The 22895-nt window shown below is 46.1% G+C and overlaps 1 protein-coding gene across 3 annotated transcripts; it reads right to left on the bottom strand.

Annotated features, from left to right (window-relative positions):
- Positions 1-8255: 8255 nt before the first annotated feature.
- On the bottom strand, positions 8256-21869 carry LOC143169500 (G protein-activated inward rectifier potassium channel 1-like). Of its 3 annotated transcripts, none has more exons than XM_076356914.1 (3): positions 20770-21869; positions 14051-14267; positions 8256-12161 (listed from the first exon to the last, which is right to left on the bottom strand). In XM_076356914.1, exons 1-3 carry the CDS (start codon positions 21418-21420, stop codon positions 11560-11562), a joined length of 1470 nt encoding a protein of 489 aa, XP_076213029.1. In that variant the 5' UTR covers positions 21421-21869; the 3' UTR covers positions 8256-11559. The 3 variants fall into 3 exon arrangements, 2 of the variants coding, with proteins under 2 accessions (XP_076213029.1, XP_076213030.1); XR_012996895.1 differs by lacking the exon at positions 8256-12161 and adding an exon at positions 16069-16149 and having other exon boundaries at positions 14205-14267; positions 20770-21681; XM_076356915.1 differs by lacking the exon at positions 14051-14267 and having other exon boundaries at positions 12116-12161; positions 20770-21681.
- Positions 21870-22895: the final 1026 nt, after the last annotated feature.

Genomic DNA, 22895 nt, shown 5'->3' on the forward strand with positions numbered 1-22895 from the left:
GAGTGAGAGAGGAACAGAACAGAGACACCCTCAATGGCAGAGAGAAAGATAAAGGAGTGCTGCGTAGCAAAGAAAGACGGCAAGCTCTGATGAAACAAGAAAGATGGAAAGGGAGATAAAGTGCTACAAGGTGCTGTGGAGAATGAGGAGGGTCTCAGGAGGCATCGTAACTGTGAGGAGAGGGGTGTTGAGGGGAGCTGAGGGACAAAAGAAGGCTTGGGGATGACACGGAGGAACTGGGGTGATCATCTGAGCAGAATACAGATGGTCTCGGGTGGACAGGGACTGAACACAGGAATCCTAGATAGCGTAGAGGAACAAATGTGTGCTCTACAGCTCAAAGTGCTACAAGATGGATGTGGAGCACAGGGAAGGTCTCGGGAGGCATTGTGACTGGGAGAGAAAAAAATGTCCTGAGGGAGCCAGAGAGACCAAAAAAGGATTGGGGACACGACCGTGAAATCCAGAGGGGGTGTGAACTGAGTAAACATGTCATCAGAGGACCAAGGAATGAACAGAGGTATGGCTAGAGGGAAGAGAAGACCAAATAACTGGGCTGGGTCATGAATATGGACTCAAGAAGTCTTCTGAGGGAACGAGAGGGGTGCAAGGTCTGCTACAAAGCTAAAAGCGTGCTAAGGGCAACGTCAAAGGCATCGATATGCACCGTGACACCATTAGAGGGGTCCTGAATGGGCCAGAAAGACCAAAGAAGGCTCAGGGACACAAGGAGGAAGTCTGGAGGCGATTTGAACAGAGTACAGATGTCCTCGGGAGGCTGGGGACCAAACGGAGGCACCCTAGATGGCAGACAGGATGTCTGAGGCACAAACCCGAGGACGGGGTCTGGAGGTAATGAGAGAGGATCAAAGTCCGCTAGAGAGCAAAAACAGGGCTGTGGGACACAAAGAAGGTCTCGGGAGGCACGGTGACTGGGAGCAGAACAAAAAGGCTCAGGGGGATAAGAGGGATTGAAAGGGAAGTAAAGTGCTACCAAAATGCTGTGGAGCACAGGGAAGGTCTCAGGAGGCATCCTAGATGGCATAGAGAAGAAAAAGCATGCTCTTTTTTGGGAACGGAGATCTTGAGAGTTGCGATTGCGACAAAATGAGTCCAAAGGGGGCTTACGGAGCTAAAAGTGTGCTATGGGGAACATCCAAGACCTCAGGAGGCATCATGACAGTAGCAGACAGGTTGTGAGAGGGACAGACAAAAGAAGACTCGAGGACATTATGAAGTCCAGAGGGGATTTAAATGGACTACAGACGTCCTCAGGGGACTGGGGACTGAAGGTATCCTAGCTAGCATGGAGGACAACATGAGTGTTCTGGAGATGAAAGATGGCATTAGGAAAGGTTCTCAGGGAGCAAGAAAAGTGTGAAGTGTGCTACAGAGCCGAAAGAGGGCTGTGGGGCAGGAGGACGGCCTCGGGAGGCATGACGATGGGAGAAGGCTGCTGAGAGTGAAAGAGACAGAAGGCGGCTCTGGGATGCAATGCAAAACTCAAGAAGGTGTCCCCCCACCAATGTACAGATGTCCTCAGAGGATGAGCGACTGAATGGAGACATCCTAGATGGCAGTAAATAAGGTAGGAGAGCTCTGGGTCAGAGAGAAAACCTGAGGAAGGATTCTGTCTGAATAAGAGAGATGCAAAGAGGGCTGCAGAGCTCAAAGGGTGCCGTGGGGCACGAGGACAGTCTCGGGAGGTGTCATGACAGGAACAAGAGGGCTCTGGGGGGCAGGGGAATGAGGACATAGAGACAAAGGATTGCTGACACAATGAGGTACTCGGGAGGGGACTTCAACAGAGTACAGATGTCCTCAGGAGAACGGACGAGGCATCCGACATGGCGGAGGGAAGGTAAGAGTGCTCTGGGGCAAAATGAAAGCCTGAGGAAGCGTTGTCTCTCAATAAGAAAGATACAAATCCTGTTGCAGAACTAAAGGATGTCCACAGAACACAAGGACGCTTGCAGGAGGCATCATGACAGAAATAGAGGGGTGCTGAGGTGGCTGGAGAGATAGCAGGTGGCTTGAGGGAACAAAGGTACTCAGGAGGGGATTTGAACAGGGTACAGATGTCACGAGGGAGATGCTGACCCATTGGAGGCGAGTGAGATGGAGGCGAGGACAAAAAGACTGCCCTGAGGAAGAGGCGTGACCTGAGGAGATGTTCTGACAAACCGAGAGGGGTACAAATTACACTCCAGAGATAAAAGCGTGCTGAGGAGACCCTCTAAAGCCTCAGGATGAACTGAGAGAAGGGGGGGGGAAGACACAAAGAAAATTTAAAAAGTGACACGGTGTGTGACAAACAAGAAAGAATTAAAAAATAGGGATAGACAGCTGAATAAAAGTAGACTTAGAAAGAAAATTTAAAAAGCAAAAGGGCACAAGGCAGAGGAGAATTAAAAAATAGGGACAGAAAACTAGACAAAAGTAGACATAGAAAAAACTGGAAAACAAAGGCATTAAAGGAGGAAAAAAATTAAAATAGATGAACAACAAACTAAAATGGAGACATAGAAAGAAAAATGAAAAATTGAGAGAGTACCCAACAGACAAGAAAGAATTAAAAAAATAGGGATGGGAACTAGATAAAAGCAGATGTAGAAAAAAAGATTTAAAAACCAACAATATTAAGGAATTAAAGGAAAAAAATAAAAAATAAGGATAGCAAACTAAAATGGAGACATATAAAGTAAATTTAAAACGCAACAGGGTACACAACAGACAAGAAATAAATAAATGATAGGGAAAGTGAATTTAAAAGCCAACAGGGCACGACAGACAAAGAATTAAAAACCAGGGAGCTTGATAAAAGTAGACATAGAAAGAAAATTTAAAAGCGACGTGTTAAACAACAGACAGGAAAGAATTAGAAAAATAAGGATAGGCCTGTTGATAAAAGTGGTCACGGAAAGAAAATTTTAAAAGCGATGAGGTGCAGAACAGACAGGAAAAAATTTAAAATAGGGACACCAAAGTAGATAAAAGTAGAGACAGAAACAAAATTTTAAAAGCCAAGGGATTAAGAAATGAAGAGATTAAAAAATAGGGACAGCAAACTAGAACAGAGACGTAGAAAGAAAATATTTTAAAAGGCGGCACTAAGGAAAGACAAGAAATAATTCAAAACTAAAGACATCAAATGGGATAAGAGTAGACACAGAACATTTTAAAGGCGACAAAGACTAGGAGAAGTGAAGAAAAAAATTAAAGAATAGGGACAACAAACTAAATAGATGGAGACATACAAAGTAAATTTTGAAAGTGACAGGGTACATGACGGGCAGGAAACAAATAAAAAATAGGGATAGGGAGCTTGACAAAAGTAGGTGTAGAAGGAAGATATAAAAAGGGATGAGGTACAGGACAGGCAGGAAAGAACTAAAAGTAGAGACAGCAAACTAGATAAAAGTAGACATAGAAGCAACATTTGAAAAGCCAAGGGATTAAGAGGGGAAACAATTAAACAATATTGGTGGCAAATGAAAACACAGCCAAAGAAAGAAAATTTTAAAAGTAAGAGCACTAAGGCAAGACAAGAAATGATGAAGAAATAAAAACAGCAAACGGGATAAAGGTAGAAAGAAAGATTAAGGAAATGAGGAAAAAAATTAAAGATAGCAACAGCAAACTAAAACAGAGACGTAGAAAGAAAATCTAAAAAGTGACGGCACTAAGGAAAGAAGAGAAATAATTAAAAGAAAAGAGAGCGAATTAAAGACAGCCAATGGGGTAAAGGTAGAAAATATAAAAAAGCAACAGGCATTAGGGAAATAAATGGAAAAAATTGAAAATAAGGACTGCGAACCAAAACAGAGATGTAGAAATAAAATTCAAAAAGCGAGGGCGCTAAGGAAAGATAAGAGATAATTAAAAAATAAAGACAGCAAATGGAATAAAAGTAGACAGACAATTTTAGAAGCAAATAGGATTAAGGAATTAAGGAAAAAATTAAAAAGTGGTGATGGCAAACTAAAACGGAGTCACAGAAAAAATTTAAAAAGCGACAGCACTAGGGAAAGACAAGAAATAATTTTAAGAAAACAGCAAAGGGAATAAAAGTAGGCATAGAAAGAACATGTAAAAATCAATAGGCCTTAGGAAAATAAAGGAAAAAATATGAAATAGGGACAGCAAACTAAAACGGAGACATAGAAAGAAAATTTTAAAAGGGCTGCAGTAAGGAAAGACAAGAAATAATTAAAAAATAAGGACAGCGAATGGAATAAAAGCAGACAAATTTTTAAAAATAATGGGGATTAGGTAAATAAGAAAAAACTAAAATGTAACGACAGCGAACTAAAACGGAGACGTAGAAAGAAAATTGAAAAAGCAAAGGGATTAAGAACAGGTCAGCAAACTAAATAAATGAAGACATTGAAACAAAATTTAAAAAGTGAAGTAGAGGACAGGCAGGAAGAAGTAAACAACACAGAGAGAGAACTGGATAAATGGAGACAGAGGGAAAAAATTTAGAAAGCGATGGGGTACTGGCCATAGGGGTAAGAAGTGAAATATCAGGAGAGGGAGCCAAATAGACAGCCACAGGGAAAGGACGTGGGAAGGGTGACGAGGTGCAGAGCAGAGGGAGTCACTGAAAGCGGAGACAGGTGACTGGGTAGAGGGACACCTGGAAATGCAATTTTCACAATCAATGGGGAAGAAGGCAGTGTGGGAAGAATGAAATGATGGCATGTGAGGGGACGGAAAGGGAGAGGCATAGAAAGGAAATGTAGAAGGCGACGGTGTACAGGGCAGCGCTAGCAGAAGAGCAAAAAGCTTTGGGGAGCTGGACAGCCCAAAAGGGAGACGGAGGCAGGGACAGGCAAGGAGGCAGGCAGAGATCTGGAGAAGCTTGTCAGGGATGGGCCGGGACGCACACGAGGGGATGTGCAACTTACCGCAGTTCCTGGTGCCAGCAGGAGACCTACACTGCCCTGAGACTTCTCTCTCTGCCTCTTCCTCCTCTGCAATGCCAGCTGCCTGACCCTCGCCCACCCAGGAGGAGGCGGCGGGTGCCTTGACGCTCCTCTCCCATGAGGCTTCCCACAAGCACAGTGGCTCACATGTGCGGAAAACGGAGGCACCGAGCTCCCAGCACTATGTGCTGGAGGTGTGCTCTGTCAGGGACAGCTAGGAGGGATCCTTCCTTGCTGTGGGGACCAGCCATTCCTTGCTGGAGGCAGCTGCCTGTGGAAGCCCCTCAGTTTCACTCCTCAGTCAGCTCCTGCAGGCAGGCATGCCCAGGCAGCCCTCTCCCCAGCTAGAGCCCCTTGGCACAGCAGGGCCAGCCCCATCCTCAGCCTCACTGGCTGCACCTGGGGCTGCCCTGGCCCATCCCCACCTGCAGCCTTTTTAAACTCTTGGCCCAGCCCCATCCTCACCTCATGGGTCCCACCTGGGCTGCCCTAGCCCACAGCTGGAGCCCATTGGGAACAGGGGGCCATCACGCTGTCCCCTGCACACATCCACCCACATGAGCTCTGCACCCAGGGGCTGCAAACACATCCTGGGGCACAGGGGAGGCAGAAAAAGTTTATTCATTAATGCACATAAGAAATCCTGGCAGTGCGTTGGCTACAAGGCTCAGTGCCCAAATGCAGGAGGACAGAGGAAGACAACGGAAGAGAAAAACAGGAGGAAGGACAGAGCAACATAGAGAAGAGGTGTCGGACAGGGAGCCAGAAAAAGGTACGCTGTGAACAAGAGAGGGATGGGAAGCAGGACAACGGTGTAGAGAGAGGACAGCAGAGAGATTGCAGGGAAAACACAGGGAGAGAGAGATGGAGGAATAAATAAGAGAGGGAGCAGGAGAGAGAAGCAGAAGGGACCAGCAGGACAACAAGATAAACACAAGACAAGGGATGGGGAAAAATTCTAAAGCGATAGGGGAAAAGAAACATAGGCAAGAAATAAAAAATAGAAACAGAGCCTGATAAAGGTAGGCATAGAAAGAAAATTTCAAAAAGCGAGAGGGTACAAGAAACATAGGCAAGAACTAACAAATAGGGACAGGGAGATAGAAAGAGGGAGATGTAGAAATAAACTCTAAAAAGTGACAGGGTACAGAACAGAGAGGGAGGAATTAATTACAGACAGGGAGATGGATAGAGGGAGACATAGAAAGAAAATTTTGCAAGTGACAGGATACAAGAATCTTACGCAAGAATTAAAAGATAGGTACACGGAGCTGCATAGAGGGAGACGTAAGAAGAAACTTTGAAAAGCGACAGGGTACAAGAAACACTGGCGAGAAATTAAAATTAGGTCAGGGAGACAGAGAGAGGGAAAGGTAGCAAGAAAATTTAAACAGTGACTGGGTCCAAGAAACATTATGTAAGAATTAAAAAGATAGGGATGGAGAGGTAGAAAGGACATTTCAAAAGCAACGGGGTACAAGAAACATAGGCAAGAATTAAAAAATAGGGACAGGGAGCCTGATGGAAGGAAACTGTGGTGGGTTGACCTTGGCTGGCTGCCAGGTGCCCAGCGAGCCGCTCTGTCACTGCCCCTCCTCAACAAGACAGGTGGAGAAAATACAACAAAAAAGCTTGTGGGTCGAGATAAGGACAAAGAAATCACTCACCAATTCCTGTCACAGGCAAAACAGACTTGATTTGGGGAAATTAATTTAATTTATTGTCATTCAAAATCAGAGTAAGATAATGAGAAATAAGAACAAATCTAAAACACACCTTCCCCCCCCCTCTTTTATCCTGGGCTCATCTTCACTCCTGACTTGTCCACATCCTACCCCTGACCAGCGCAGGGGGACAGGGAGCGGGGGTTGCAGTCAGTTCATTACACGTCGTCTCTCCTGCTTCTTCATCCACATTCCACCGCGCATGCGCAGCGCTCCACCTGCAGTACCACGTTCCGGTCGCTGGGAGGCAGCAGCGAGTGTGGGGGAGCGCGCATGGGCGGCACCTGAGCTGCAGTAGCGACTTTTGGTCGTTGGGAGGCAGTAGCGAGGACGGTGTGATACCCTACCGCGCATGCGCAGCGCTCCCCCTGCAGTATCGCATTTTGGCCGCCTGGTGGCAGCAGCTAGGATGAGGACATGCGCTACCGCGCATATGCAGCGCCGCACCTGCAGTGCCGCAAGTTGCTCATCAGGAGGCAGCAACGAGCACGGGGGTTGCGCGCCATCGGGCATGCACGGTTCCCCACCTGCAGTACCGCGCTATTGCCGCTCGGCAGCCACAGCGAGCCGGGCGTTGCGCCACCGCGCATGCGCGGCGCTTGATCCGCAGAACCGGCTTTTGGTCGCCGGGCGGCAGCAGCGAGCGCGTTGTAACACTCAACTGCGCATGCGCGATGCCCCCCCTGCTGCAGTGCTGCGTTTCGGTCGCCGGGCGGCAGTGCGAGCGCGGCGGCCGCGCGACAGCGCATTCGCGGCGCTGGAGCTGCAGTACGACACTTTGGTCGCTGGGCGGCAGCAGCGAGGCCAGGGGCATGCGCTCGCGAGGCGCGGCCGCACGGCTTGTCGGGGACCGGGCGCAGCGGGAAGCCCGCAGAAAACCACACGAAACCGGCAACAAAACTACACCTCGTGCCGCGCCGCGCCGCGGGGGCCACGGCGGTAGCAAGGACTACGTCGCGCCGCACAAGCCCGACAGCCGTGCGGCTGCCAGGCAGCTACGTCCGCGAAAACTACACCTCTCGGCATGCACTGGCAGACACGGCACGGCGGGCCAGCAGCCGAGTGACCGAAGACTACACCTCCCGGCATGCTCCGGGGAACAAACATGGCCGACCGGAAGCCCCGTGCCCCAGGACTACAGCTCCCGGCATGCCGCAGGAGGCAGCCGTCCCCGCTCCCTGACCCTGCGGGGACACCGTTCTCCCCCCGCCGACGCACCCGGAAGCCCCGCCCAGCCCCCAGCGCAGCCCCCCGCTCCCTAGCGCGGCCTCCCTGCCGGCCTCACCGCCTTCCTCGCTGAGCGACCGCTCCGCTCCTCCCTTGGCTCACACCGGTCCCTCCACGGCCACCCAGGGCGCGGCAGCCCCACCAGAAGCCCCATAGCCTGCAGCTACTCTGGCAGCACAGCCCCTTAACAGGGAGGGGCCGTCGCCATCAGCCTCACTGCCCGCACCTGGGGCTCCTCCAGCCCCACAGCCCACAGCTGGAGCCTAGCAGGAACAGGGGGCCATCGACCGACCCCCACAGTATGTCACCTCCTCCTCTGGGCTCCATCACGGCCCCTCACCCGGTGCAAAGGAAATGCAAACGCAGCCGTGAGGGCAAAGGAGACGGCGAGTGTTTATTCGGCCATGCACATAACAAGTCCCGGGAGCAAGTCTGCTCTGGGGCTTTGAGCCTCCGATGCACATTTCACACCTCTTGGCTCCTTGCCACCTCACCGGTCTGGCACGGTGCGTCGTGCCTGCACAGCGTCAAACTGAGACCTCGGATCAGAGCACAGAACTGAATGCTGGGTGGCACAGCGGAAAGTTTTTGTCATGATCTTGTCCACCTGCAGAGCCCAGCACTGAATATCAGGTGGCAGCTGGCGGGCGGCCAACATGCGCGTGTGTGTCTCAGCTGGCCGTCCCCGCCGGTAGGCATTCCCCAACGCTTGCTGTGCTGCCGTGGCACGTTCCACCTGAGCCCCCGGCTGCGGGGTTGCCTTTGTAGCCGTAGAGCGGGCTCAGAGCTAGGCCGCCTGCCGGGAAAGTGAGGGCACATACCGCTCCCTGCTCCTGCTCGGTCAGTCCCGTGTGATCCCGGAGCTGGGGGACGGTTTGCTCCCACCCGGTGTCCAATTCAGGGCCCGACTCGCCCCCTGACGCGACCTGCTGGTGGCAGCACCGGTGACCCCTTGGTCACACGTAGCTCTGCAGTTGCTAGGGGCCCCTTGGTGTCCTCCTGGGGCCACGCAAAGCTGGCTACGTTCTTCCTCCTTGCCCTCCTGTATCTCTGGGTACCCTGTTGTGTCATTTTGCTTGTAAGAGTTTGCTTTCCTCCTCCTTCATCCTTACTCTCTTCCAGAGCAAATACACTCCTGGAGGAGTAATAGCGTTATGAGAGATGCGTGCTGCAGCCGTGTCTCAGGAAGACATCTTTCTGCTTTGTGCAGTAGGAACAGAGTTGCCATAGGGTTCCCAGAAGTACTTTGACAATTATTTTTGTCACAGTGGGCATCGCAGAAAACCACCATACGACTTGCAAGCTCTCATATAATACATTTAGAACGTGAAGATTCTGCTTAGCGCCGAGTCGGGTCTACAGGAAAGTCTCGGGAGGCCACGACTAAATCTACTCTGCAGCTATAGGAGCAGCCCCGAACTGGGAAAACTGAAAATAGCTTAGGACCATCCTCCAGAATGCACAGCACAGAATACTTACATGTCTGACAGTTGCATAACATGCGTGGAACAGCCTTTCACGTAACTATTTGGAAAAGCAGATACAGGGTACTTCTGCCCATTGTTTCTGTGTCTATTAGAAATGCACTCTGAGCTGACTGACTTGCAAGAATGCTTGAGACCCTAAGTGGATGTAATTTTATTTTATACTAATTCTGGCTGTTCTGAATAGTGGGGAGAGTCATCATCCATCAAGACTTCATGCCGTCATCTAAATATCCCATACTAATACATTTAATAAATGAAAATACAGATTTCAGCACGTATATAATGTTGAAATTCATGTTGAAAACGAACAAGAACAACAAGAAGCAAATCCTACCCCTGTGCAAAATACCATTTTCCAGTTTCAGACCGTAGGCAGGAGATCAAAAGCAAAAAACAGCGATTTATGCAAGCCAAGCCATCCCTGGCTTGGATATATCACTTTACCTCTCCGTTTTAGTCATCGAGGCATGCATTGCCGATTGATATGGCCACAGCAACCCCTCTTAAATTTGACTGAATTCTGTCCATGTAACAAGAGCAGAATTTGATCCTTCTGTTGGGGAGTGCTCTGCTAGTGATAAGCACCCTATATGCTGAGCTACTGAACATCGCGTTTTACAAAATAGCAAGTTCTGATTGTGCTTGCTCACTACCAACTGGAAAAAAAAAGACCTCACAGAATGAGATGGACAGCAGAACAGCTGAATAGTAATGCGATTATTCTGAAATGTAGAACCCCAGGAAATCTAAGGAAGTCAAAGTCTAGTTCTTGCCATTTCCTCATGATCAGTAAGGCAAATAGTAGTTTCAGTTATGCAAGATTTGTTTTAAAACCAGGAGAGCATTTTTCCCTCTTGTTCAAGGCCAGTCACTTAGAAAAAGCTGTATGACACTTTAAAGATACTGCATACCAAAATACCAACACTTCTGTGTAAATCTTCACTGACATCTTTTTGGTCATTTCTACACATAAGGTTGCCATATTCCAGGGATGATCTAAAATATTCATGCAGCAATTGAAAGTAAATCACCATTATTAGCAGAAGCACTTTGAGAGGATGCTCCATTATGCTCAAAAACGAGAAAGCCCTCTCTCGGCTGCACACTGAACATGTTACAGACCTATGCTTCCTTTTCTTTCAGTATCTTAATATATTTATGTTAAAACAGAGTTCTACCCTGCAATAAATTGCATAATATTATAAATGTCAAACCTACAAAATTATTGAGAATCATACATAAACGGAGAAGGCAAATGTAACAAAAAAAAAAAAGCAGTATCAAAGACCCTCACCATTCATTAGTAAAACTCCGAGATGTGTACATACTATTGTCCATTCCTGCAACGACTGAGCATTATCTAGCACTTTGCTTTTATTTACTTACGAGGAGTCTCCAAACTAAAATTTCATTAAGTTGAGGTATGAAACATACCACTAAGTTGAGCTACCGACCTCAAGTTCTCTTCACAGTGAGTGGTGATACGGTTATTAAAATTCAATGTGATCCACCTGATCGAATGCTGGGATCTAATTTTGGACAGGATAAATGATTCTCGTGTTTATGAGAGCTTGTGCGAGTCAAATGACACAAATGGCTATCGCAAACCACATCCCTTACCTGAATGACAATGAACGAGATTCTGGGAGTACGGAGCTGGCATGCCGCAATCATTGAGAAAGAAGGATGCATGCCACTAGGCTGCACAGGAAGGCCACCTTCCAATGGGGTCACTGAGAGAACTGGACTACAACCGAGCAGCGCCACAGATTCTTCCAGTGTTCTGCTGTACTGTACATCAGGAACAGCCCAAGATCTGAGCTGCACAAAATTGTGTTTCAGCTGGTTTTACACCCTTTTTTGGCTTGATCTCTGAACATTTCACTCTGCAACTAAGGATCTGGACCTTGCTTTGTGAAAAAGCATCTGCATATATGGAAGACAATGTAGATTTGCAACGAGCATGAGATAAACATCATTAGGGCAGCAATCTCTTTGGCACAACACTCTAACCTTACTCCACTCAAAGTCCTATTATGCTACCTAAGTTGGATCTGTACAGAACAATTATACAAAAAGGATCGTTATTCCTGAAAGTGGCAAAACCAAATTATGACTTTACTGTAAGACAACTCTTTCAGGTCAGCAGTCTCGAATGCAGTTTATCAGCAACAACTCCTGTTGCTTCTGCTCTTAAGAGAAGCAATCAGAGTTCATTTTTCGAAGTTTGGCAGGAAAAACATCTTCCAATTTCATCTCCAGAGCGCACATACTTGGAGGGTTCTTCTGTAACTCGAGATCGCCGGTAGACTCAGTCAAAGCCTCGGTGTTTATTTTTAAGGCTTTCAGCTGTATCCTGTCATCACTGTCTTCACCGTCAGAGATGGGACTTATTTCTTGAATTTTCAAGAGATCGCTGGTACTGCAAGTCTTCTCTGTGTTACTGGAACTCATTCTCAGAGCTCTTCTTGGAAGGTCTTCCATTCTCGAGCTAATCTTCTGGAGTTTAAAAGGGAGCTTGTTCTTCTCTCCTGCAACATCAATACAGTCAAGTGAACAAACCTGTTCTCTTCTGGTTTTGTCATTATCGACGGGACTATTCAAAGGAGGTGACAGGGACAGGTTTTCTTCTTGCTCTTTAACACTGTAAGGAGGAGTGGGGACTTCAAACGTAGCATGGAACTGAGAATAATCGACACGGAAAAAGCCATCTTCTAGGGACATTACTGGGAGGAATCTGTGACCCCAGAGAACTTCATCTTCTGTATACGAGGTCCTAGCTTGACACGTCATTCCTATGCAAATAGAGACAAGAGCATGACATTCTAATGTGAGCAAGTAGACCGGCATATGGAACAAAAAATACAAGGTAAGGCTGACAGATAAAAATCAATTGGAGCCTGTAAGCTAACAAATTTATACATTATAAAATGGAGTGATTGTTGCTAGTCAATCTCCTGACAGTCAATGGAGTGCCTCCAATTGATTGACTAGATTTTTATGCAAATATTGGATTAAATATTGCAGACTCACACCAAGCAAACAGCTTTTGATAAAAGCAAAACATAAAATTAAGACAGTATTAGCTTGCTAGCAACAACAATCTTATAGTTTGTATGTAATACTGTTTCTTGGAAGTTACCTTGGGAGAAAGAACTGTTGCTTGGCAGAGGCTTACAGAATTCTCTGGCAAAGATCGTGCTGGGGAGAGCCAAAGCTAAATGAAAAATTTAATCTTCCATTCCTTCTATAGGCTAGGCTACCTTTTCTCCAAATAGCATGTCAAGACAAAAGCTGTGCAGAGACACTGCAGCTGTCTTCCATGCTAAGACATAGGTACCGCTGTAAAGCTTGTAGAAGAATTTGTGCCGCTTAGTGCAAACATGCATCATTGGCAGTATTTACACGTGTGAATTGACAGCTAAAATGTGTTCTAACCAAGCCAACAAATCTGTTACAATCTCAGCACAACCGTGCTGATTATAATTAATACAAATATCCCAGGTGAGTAGAACTTTAAGACTTCCTGTCATGGTACTCTTCAGAGGCAGAATTAGCAGTCAGTAAGCCCAAACTCTGATTTGCTCTCCGGTTACTGCTACATTAATTCTCAGACAAGCGTAAAATGTTTCCCTTGCGATATCCAGTTAGGTAATTTCATTAAGTGCGGTTATGAATGCATGCTTATCTAAGATACATGGTTCAGCTGAGGGATGAGAAGAGGCTTCTGTGGGGATCTAAAGACTCCCACACTCGACGTGAAAGAGTGTTCTGCCCCGGTGGATTGTGCATTTGTTTAGGGCTCAGCCGAGCATGTGGATAGTAATCAGTCAGTTCTGTTTCCTGTCCGGCATGAGATGACTGCACTTGGCTGCGTCAAAAGGAGATTACTGTTTCTAAGGCAGGAACCGGGCAACCAGTAATCTTGTTGAAAGAAGGATGAAAATGCTCCTTGATTAACCAAAGTTTAACAAATCCTTAAAAGAAGGGAGAGGAAGATCAGAATATCAATGAACCTACTGAATTATTTGGACTTTAACAGTACACATGGATCCCCGACGCAGAGCTTCTTATGTAACCGCAGTGCATTGTCACAGGATTCGTAAAAGAATTAAGTCCTCAAAAGACAAGGCCACAAAGTCAGCTGCCATCTGGACAATGCCATATCAGAATTTAAAAAAAAAAAAAAAAAAGTTAAAAAACCCGAAAGCCCGGCTCACGTTTGCCGATAACCACGTGTTCCTACAATCTTTGCAACTATGTGGTCTGTATTTGTACTGTAAAACTGGATTTGTTATTTCGCATTCAATTTAATGAAAGCTAGGCTGAAAGTGATTTTGCAGCACTGCCAACTTTTAAAGTTCAATGTTCTTTCAGAGTGGTGGTCCTTAAAACAGGAGTCTCATAAGGGTGTTGTACTCCTCTACATGCCATACTCAGAGTGGCAGGGTGCATCTCTTCTTGGATGTATTGGCCACTTTGGGCATCGGTAATGCAGAGCCCTATGAGGAAGGGAAGTCTCCTATTGGCTGTTAAAGGCCACTGAAGCTCTGTAGCATATGGCAGGATATTCTGGAGCATCCAGGATTAGCATCCTGAAAGGATTAACAGCTGCCTTGCTAAAAATATCAGGACTGAAAACACACGCTAAAAATTAGAGCACGCATATTATTCTAAAACTTACCGGTAGTCTCAACGATTCCTTCAAGGATAACAACTATTTCAAATTGCTCGCTTCTTAGTGATCTTTGTGAGAGACAAAAAAAGGGGCTCTTTGAGTTAATTTCATGACAGATAGTTAATGGGGAAACTAAAAACAGCTGGTCAGCTCCAGTTCCAAATCCAACATCCAGTTCACACTGGTCTAGCGGCAGAAATTCTCCCTCCGGTGTCTGTCGGGACTAAAGATGAAAAGATGATTTAGTAATCACCGTGTGAGGCAAAACATGAAAAGCAATGCAATGAAGTTTAAACCTGCCTCTTTCATGACATTATCATCTACATATTAGGTCTGGGGTCTTCATAACGGAGATATAAGTAATGCTAAATACTATAAGGCTACTATATATGACCAATTTTGATTTTTCTTATCATGCCACTAGATCTCATCATCATCTACAAACTTTACTACGAGAGAGACAGAGAGAGAGAGAGAGAGAGGTATTTTGACAAAGACATCAGGTACCACACTACAGGCCTTATAACGGATGTTCGCCATGAACATCCTGCGGCAAAAGTTCCCGTTAATGAAAACAAAATCTACAAGCCAGGCACATTTTAATCCATTGCCTGAATTCATGTTTTGTCATTTTTATACGTCACTAATTTTTGTTTGGCAGACACTGTGATGTGCTAACTTAAAGGTAAGCATCATAGTAATTGTACAGTAGGTCTGGTAAGTGACATTTCCACAAAACCATCTGAATCGATATTAATGATGCTATCATCCCTTGCCAATTTGCATGTACCACCTACTGTATGTTGATCTTAATAATGAACTTATGATCATTATTAAGCTAAGTGCCCCGTTTTTATTCATGTCATTTCACGGGTCCAATAAAAATACCGATATGATAGCTTCCCCCCACCCCGTAGTGTTCCCCACAAATTTTCCTGGTATTCAAGTATAACTAAAAATTGCATCAGTTGGCCAGGCAGCTCCTCAGCTGATTGCTTTAAAGGTCTCTGGTAGAAACTGCCCATTAAAATTAAAAGCTTTGCAGAGCCTATTTAAAATCCTATTTAAAATCCTTTCTGCTTATTGCTTGATTAGAAAGCACTTAACTCTTTAAGAAGCCGACTATTGATTATAAATGATAGATTATTCCGTAGTTACTAAATAGTTTTAACTGTGTTGCATTGGTATTGACAAATGTATTGGCTCCATTGCTTGGAAACTCCATCCGTTAGTCCTGAGAGCGAGCTGAAGCTAGCAGTTTTGCTGTTGACTTAGATCTGATTGGTATTCTTTTAAGAAAGTTTCTGTCTTTAAAAAAAATCCCTAAGCAACTAGTATACCTTCAGATTGTCTCTCCGCTTCACTTGTATGTTAAAAATGCTGAATTTTTAACTGCCTGGTATTTACTGGTGATTACATAACCAGTTAGGTAGCTGGTAGAGTACAGCTCCTTATTAAATACAATGCATTATTTCATTTACATGCTGTGTCCGTTTTTCTGCTGAGGGGAAAAAAAAATCTTCCCATCTAAATAACCAAGTTTTCCCTTACACAAGACTCAGTTTCACCGCTACCGATGAGGACAGGGAAAATATCAGCTGATTGCTTGTAAAAGCATTCTCACGGATTATTTGTGCTTTGAAAGGTAAAAGACAGTGCTATAAAATAAAAGCGATCAAAACCACTACTACGTAGCAATCGTGACAGTCTCTGTTGTATGCAAAGGTGTAATCAAACTACTGCAAAAACATCCTTTCTTTTTTCCTGAGGGAACCTGCAGAACTAAGCTGCAGGCTACGCCACTGCTTTTGTTGCCTGGCTACTGTTCTTTCAGCGGGTCCACAAATTGGCTGGCAACATACGATCTTTGCTCCAAGGTAACAAGGCTCAATGTGAGCTGTATGAACCAACATCTAAACCTCAAATTTTCCCAAAGTTTTATCAAATGCAATTACCTAGACAAAGATGTGCATATTTGCACAAACTGCTGCCTGAATGACTTAAGAACTGTTTCATCTACAAACCATTTTTCTCTGTGGAAGAGTCTTCGATCAAATCCACTCAATAGTAAACAAATCCAGCGAGGATGATTAGAGGTAACAGATCTGGGAGAAAGCAAAAGGTTGTGTTTGAGGTATTTGGTATCTTACATACAGGACTGATTTATGCAGGGGATTGAGAATTTTTGAAAGAAACTGATTTGTTACATAAAAAAAATTAACCTGAATGAAGATAGCTTAATAGCCCTAATATGTTAAGACTCCTAGCCAGCGACCTTTGTTGCATATATATAGCTTTACTCAGAGGACTATAAACTGTCAGCAGTAAGTTTGGAAGGAACACTTGTGATTCTTTACTTTGACCACCTGCATAACACAGAGCCAAATAAATTCCGCAGATTAATACATGCTTGAACAAGGGCACAATTACTTAGAAATGCCCCAGCTTTCATTTTAAATGTGGCCAGAGATGGAGAATCCAAAGGTCTAGATGCGTTGCTCTGAAGGTTAATTGCCTCGCAGCTAAGAAAAAAAAGACTCCTTCTGTGTCCGGATTTTTCCACCTTTAACTTTCTGCCACTGGATCTTTGCTTTGTTTCTTATTACTTGGCAGACTCCATTGCATCATCACTTGGTCTGTTTTTGTGTCTGACCAAGTATTTTATGCCCTTCGAGTCTTCGCTCCTATCCTTTACTCATTCTCAGCGCTTTTCTAAACCCTGTTGTTTACGCACGTCCTTCTTTAACCAGACACAATGCAGTTTTATTATTATTAACCCTCTTTCAGTTCACTCGTTTAAAGAACTCACATAATTCTGCTTTGATACCCAAGTAGACTAATTAAGCATTGGAGTAGAAAATGCGGGATGCAAAAGACAGACGACCATTGAGCTTAATATTGGAGTACGTTGTAGAGAAACTCAGGAATCTAGAAAATGCTAAACTGGTACGTGCTAATTTGCCATACAGTACTACAGTATTTTCAGTTCTGGTATTTGAAGGGAAAAACCCTGATCTCACCTATCTGTGCTTCTGCCCCATCATTAAACTAGCAGCTTGCAAGAATATTTATTATATATTACATTACTGAAATAATATGAACTTGTTACTTTGATACAGCTGTTAAAGAATTGCATGGTTTTTTGGTAGTGACGCTATACCTGGAGCTCTAGCTTAGATAATTCCCAGGATGACTGCTACTTTTTAATATAGTCTAGTTGCCCCAAGCTGTAAATATGACCTGAGTGAGCTGAGCTTGTTCAGACCGGAGAAGAGAAGGCGTAGAGGGGGATCTAACAGCAACCTTTCAAAACCTAAGAGGAAGGTAATCAAGAAGATGGAGCCAGGCTCTTCACAGCAGTGCACAGCAGAAGCAAGAGACAACAGGCGTAAGCTGAAACAAGAGAAGTTCAGACTGGATTGAAGAAAAACTTTTCCATCATGAGGACAGTTAAGCAGTGGAAGAGCTTGCCCAGCAAAACTGTGCAGTCTTTGTCCTTACAGGTTTCCAAAACCAGATTGGAAAAAGCCCAGAGCAACCTGGTCTGACCTCCTAGCTCCCCATGCTTTGAGCAGGAGGTTGGACTAGAGACCTCCCGAGGTCCCTTCCAATCCAAATGATTCTGTGATATTAAAAAACATATTGTTTCCACTTTCTGCACGTGCCCTGCTTATCGAGTTATTGAGATCACAATATAATGGGTCTTCTTACTTATTTTCAATGCCTGTGATCTGCCATCTGCAAACTTTCTGTTACAATTTTGTTTGCTTGAATTTGAATTAGATACAGCTCAAAGAATAAGTGCCTGCTGGTCATAAGCCAAAGCGCACTGGCTCTATGGCTACTGTGCTTCACAATTCTATTTTTAAAACTATTGCTTAGCACATGTTGAAAACAGGCTATGATGATTTTACATTCCTCAGCTTTCTGAATCAAAATGTCCTACACTACTAGCTGAAACACTTTACAGACCACTTTACACACCAACCCTATCATGTTTATCAGTGACATATGTAGTCCCATCAACAGAAGGTAAATATAGGTATCGCAACTAATTTAAAAAAAATCAATACTGATCGCCATATGGTAGATGCTGGTTGCTGCTGCTATCTCCAGATCACTCAGGTGTACTAGTGAGGTCCAGGAATTAACAGGCAGAAAAATACAGTTCACTGTGACGCTGAAAAGGCCAGGACCTGGAACTGCACATTTTCAGCAGCTAGTTCCAACCAGGTTCTTTCTATTTCTTGCCCCAGGAGTTTGCTTTTTCCTGCTTCTAGAGCACTCAATGTAAATTAGAAAGGCTCGGGTTTCTGGAAAAGTTTTTGCTGAAACATGCACACTTAGTCTTGTAACTCTGTTTTCCAAACTCCCCACAACTCAGTCCAAAAAGGGCCCCAGATTTTTCCATGACATCACTATGCCGTGCTGCTGGGCAGTCCCCTGGACAAAAAAAAAAAAAAAAGCCAGCACAGTGTGGTGGCACCACTGTAATCTAGTGAATATTCTAGGGCATATATCACACTTTCAGTAAATGCCATTCAGACAGACTTAGATTGGTGTACTTTCTTTACAAATGTAAATCCTCGGGGCTCCACTGAAACACTATGTTCACTACTAAATATGGCTCCTATCTCAAGTACAAAAGTGTGATAAGACATATTTCTTCACATTCTTTCACTGTGACACAAGTAAAAAAAATTCTAGCTATCTAGTTGGGTGCAGGAGAAATGTAGCAAGATCAGCTGTCAACAGCACTGCATGAAGCACAGCGGAAAGAGCACAAACCACAAAAAGGCAGAACTCGCTAAAGATAAATGGTAAGCGAGTTCTGGCACATTCACCATCAGTTTACAGGACACTCAAAGCTACTTCAAAGCAGCTGACGTAAATTCACACGCTGCCGGAACAGCCGCTATGACTGCTGGAACGGTGTGTCCAGTTCAAGGGGCACCTCAACGAACTGAGGAGGATTTACAGAAAGACATGGGAACTAATACCACGCCTTGTAATGAGGGCTGAGGGGGCAACTAGTACACAAACATTCACTTTTAAACTTTCCTGTGTCCATTGCTTATATTTGCCAAAGGTCGCAAAGCAGCCTGAAGACAAGTCATGGGCATGATGATCGTTCGAAAGAAATCAAGTATTACTCACTGATTCATTGTCTTGTCTATGAAACAGCTACCATAAGACGAATCGGTCAAGCAGGTCCATCAAATGTCCTTGTGTTTTCTGTCCCAATCATCTGCATACCAGCATTGTGTAGCAATAGAATTATCAGCAGAAAGCACACCAGGTTGTGTGTTCAGTGTCTTATTTCAAAAGAAGTTTATAGCAAATTACTGTCACTGTAAAAACACAACTGCGACACCACTTTTATTCCACTTTGACTTGCATTCTGTCTTGGATGATGGACAGAATTAAATACTTTAGAGGAGGCTTTCTGCTAATTTTTAATAGTTAGAGATCAACAAAAATCATGGCTTTCCAATTCCTACAAAAATTGCTCCATTGTAACTCCTGACAGCTTGTTCCCATATATATATCCAACCTCTTTTTGAATCTTAGCAGATTCTCCATTTTAAATGGTGTTCTGCGGCAAGAAAAATTAACAGCTCGGTCAAGCGTTCTGCACGGAACAGAAGGAAAACAGCCTTTCACATTTACCATTGTCCTGTCACCTACTGTATCATGCCTATTTCTGCAGATTATTAAAATGGCCAAACAATTGCTCCAAAGAGAGGATTACCATGGAGAATATAGGACATTTGCGACATTCAAATATGATATTCTGAAATTAACGTCATCACTGGGATGCAGCTTCTGATGCTCCCCATCAAGCGTGCTCCCGTGACAAGACGTAGCTGCTATGTTGCTTCACCTCGGCATGCCGCACAGTGTTTTCTTTCCATTCTACTGCCCGATGTCTCTTCCGGACTTCAGTGCCTGCCAAACTCTACTGTCTCCAGAGTATTTCTTTATTTTTTTGGTTATGATCTCCTTTGAATTCCAGTTTTCTGGCATTCTGAATTACACTGACCATTGTCAGTGATTAATAAATAGATATTGGTGACAATCAAAATAGATATTGGTGACAATCAATGGGCCTTTCCACTAAAGCACCTGCACAATCCCTCTGAAATGCTGGGAGGCTACTGGCTGGAACTGTGGGGCAACTTAAAGCTGTGCAAGTTTCTCCAAGGGGAAGAGGAGGTCAAGGTTGATCTTTGTCCTCATTTAATGCCACCACAAAACAGGTATAATCAATTTCTTATTCCCAGCCGTCACCTGCTAAGGGGCATGCCTTAGTATCCCTCCCTGCAGCTATCCTGTATCCCGACACATCCACTTTTCCTGACCAAGCTGGCTTCTTGCCAGCCTCAGAATCCACTGGAATGCCCCTGGGAGCTCTCTGATGAGACTGCCTTTTCCCTTATACCTGCTTGGTTCTTTTGTGGCTCCCACTATGGGCAGCCACAGCAAATTTTTTCCGAAGCCCTTCACACCACCCCAGCCATGTCCTCTCGCTCACATGACAAGGGACAGGGCAGCTGCCCCTGGGGCAAGGCACAGCCCACCAGCAGACAGCAGCAGGGGCTGCACAGGGGAAGCCCCATGCTACCTGCAGTATGGGCACGTGGTTGCACTTGGCCTGCACTGTGCCCACGTTGCCCACTGCAATGCGGGCACCCCATCCCGCCCGCTGTCACACCAGGCCTCACCTTGATCAGCTTGCAGCGGATCTGGGCAGACACCATGTGGCTGTTGCGGAGGTTGCCAACACGGAACATGAGGCAGAGCTTGCCATCCCGCTGCGAGACGACTGCAGCACGGCTGAACATGAGGGTCTCAGCTCGCTTCTTGGGCTGGGACATCTTGATGAACATGCAGCCGATGAGGAACGCATCGACGATGGAGCCCAGCAGTGACTGGAAGAGGAAGAGCACGATGCCCTCAGGGCAGCGCTCGGTAATGTAGCGGTGCCCGTAGCCAATGGTGGCCTCGGTCTCTATGAAGAAGAGGAAGGCGGAGGGAAAGTTGTACACATTGGCCACACATGGACTGTAGGTGTCATCATGCACCTGGTGCAGGTCACCTCGCAGGTAGGCGATGCCCCACCACATTGAGGCCATGACCAGCCAGGCGACTGTGTAGGTCAGCAGGAATATGAGCAGGTTCCAGCGCCACTTGAGGTCCACCAGCGTGGTGAAGAGGTCGGAGAGGTAGCGGCTGCTCTCGCCACCCAGGTTCCCGTGCTGTACGTTGCAGCGGCCGTTCTTGTCCACGAAGCGTTGGCGCTCTCTGCGGGTGCCGCTGCGAGCTGGGCCCACCACCTGGTACTCGTCCCCAAACTTCCGGCGCACAGCAGACATGCTGCCGGCTGCCGAGGCCCCCCGTGGGCGCGGTGAGGATGCGGCGGGGCGGGGGGGTTCGGCGGCACCCCGCTGTCTGCACGCAGCAGCCGCCGAGTGCGGCGCCGGCCCCCGGAGAACGGGGCGCGCCCGGATGCCCGCGGAGCGAGAGTCTGCCGCCGGCAGCGCGGGGGAAGATCGGGCAGAGCAAGCGCGACGAGACCGTGAACACGCCGGCGGAACCGCGCAGCCGGCGGGTGAGCTGGACCGGTGGGCGGGGCGGAGCTCGCCGGGGACCGGGGCGGGGGCAGAGCCGGGGTGGGCTCGCCGAGCCCTGCGGGGCGGCCTGCGGCTGCGCGGAGTCCGGCGGTCAGAGCGGCGGACTCTGAAGGAAGCAGGAGCGGCGAGTGCCGCCCCCGGGCTGGGAGATAGGTCGCCGGCGTCTTTTTGCTCCAAGCCGTTTGCAGTCAGCACCTCGTTCCGTGCTCAGAGACCCTCGGGTGAGGATGAATGATCACTTTACAGATGGCGTTTCACCGTAACACCCTGGTAGCGGAGTTCAGGCTGCCGGAGATTAGAATAATGTGAGCGGCACCGAGTGATCCTCTGAGAGGCCATGCTGCCGGCAGCACTAGGGATTTTAAAAGGAAATGGAGAGATAGGTCAGCTCTTAAATGAATGCGAAGATGCTAATCCTAACACACACCGAAAAGAAATTTGATTACCTAGCTGTACAGGCAGGACACAAATATCCAGGTTTGGTAATTCCACACTCCTCCTTCCTCGCAGGTTAAGTGGATGATGCCAAGCCTTACCACCAATTGAGAAGTGCTTGATGGCTTTTGTCATGTGATTTCACACGTTATCTATGCTGCACAGTGCAGTAAGGTGGAAAGAATACACAGCTCACATCAGTGTTTCAGCACGGCCCGTTCAGTGCTGCACAGACGCTGCAGCTTGTTGGCTCTCAGCAGGGCTCATGAGTATGTATGTAGTACCACAGTAACACAGTTACGCTCCCATTCTGGAGCCAGTTCAGACTTTGCTAGTTGCACAGCATATGCCTGATTTTTAAATCCTACTCCACTCCTGGGGAATAATGTCTGCATTTCTTTTATTGTTCTCTAACTGTGCAACATTTTCTACTGCCCTGTCCTCACTCACCTATCTCCTTAAAGTAGAAAAAAAAAAAAGCCCCCAAACCTCTCGAATGCCCTCAACCAATCATTTCCAGAATAATCCGCAAGAACTAAACACGTCAGCCTTAACGGTTTAATGATTCTTAAGACACACACTTGGCTGTATCAGTATGCACTGGACGTTATTTATCTAACTCTTTTTCCTTGTCATCCATTCTTTAACTCTTCCTCATTCTTTGCGCGCTACGTCTAAAATTAGAGTACAAATACATGGGAAGGGGGTAATATCTTGGGGTTTATTTGCTGTCAGTGGCATAAATCTCAGCTTAAGTAGACTCCTTGTAGACACGCTGAACG

Source organism: Aptenodytes patagonicus, chromosome 20, assembly GCF_965638725.1.
Source record: "Aptenodytes patagonicus chromosome 20, bAptPat1.pri.cur, whole genome shotgun sequence".
NCBI lineage: Eukaryota > Metazoa > Chordata > Aves > Sphenisciformes > Spheniscidae > Aptenodytes > Aptenodytes patagonicus.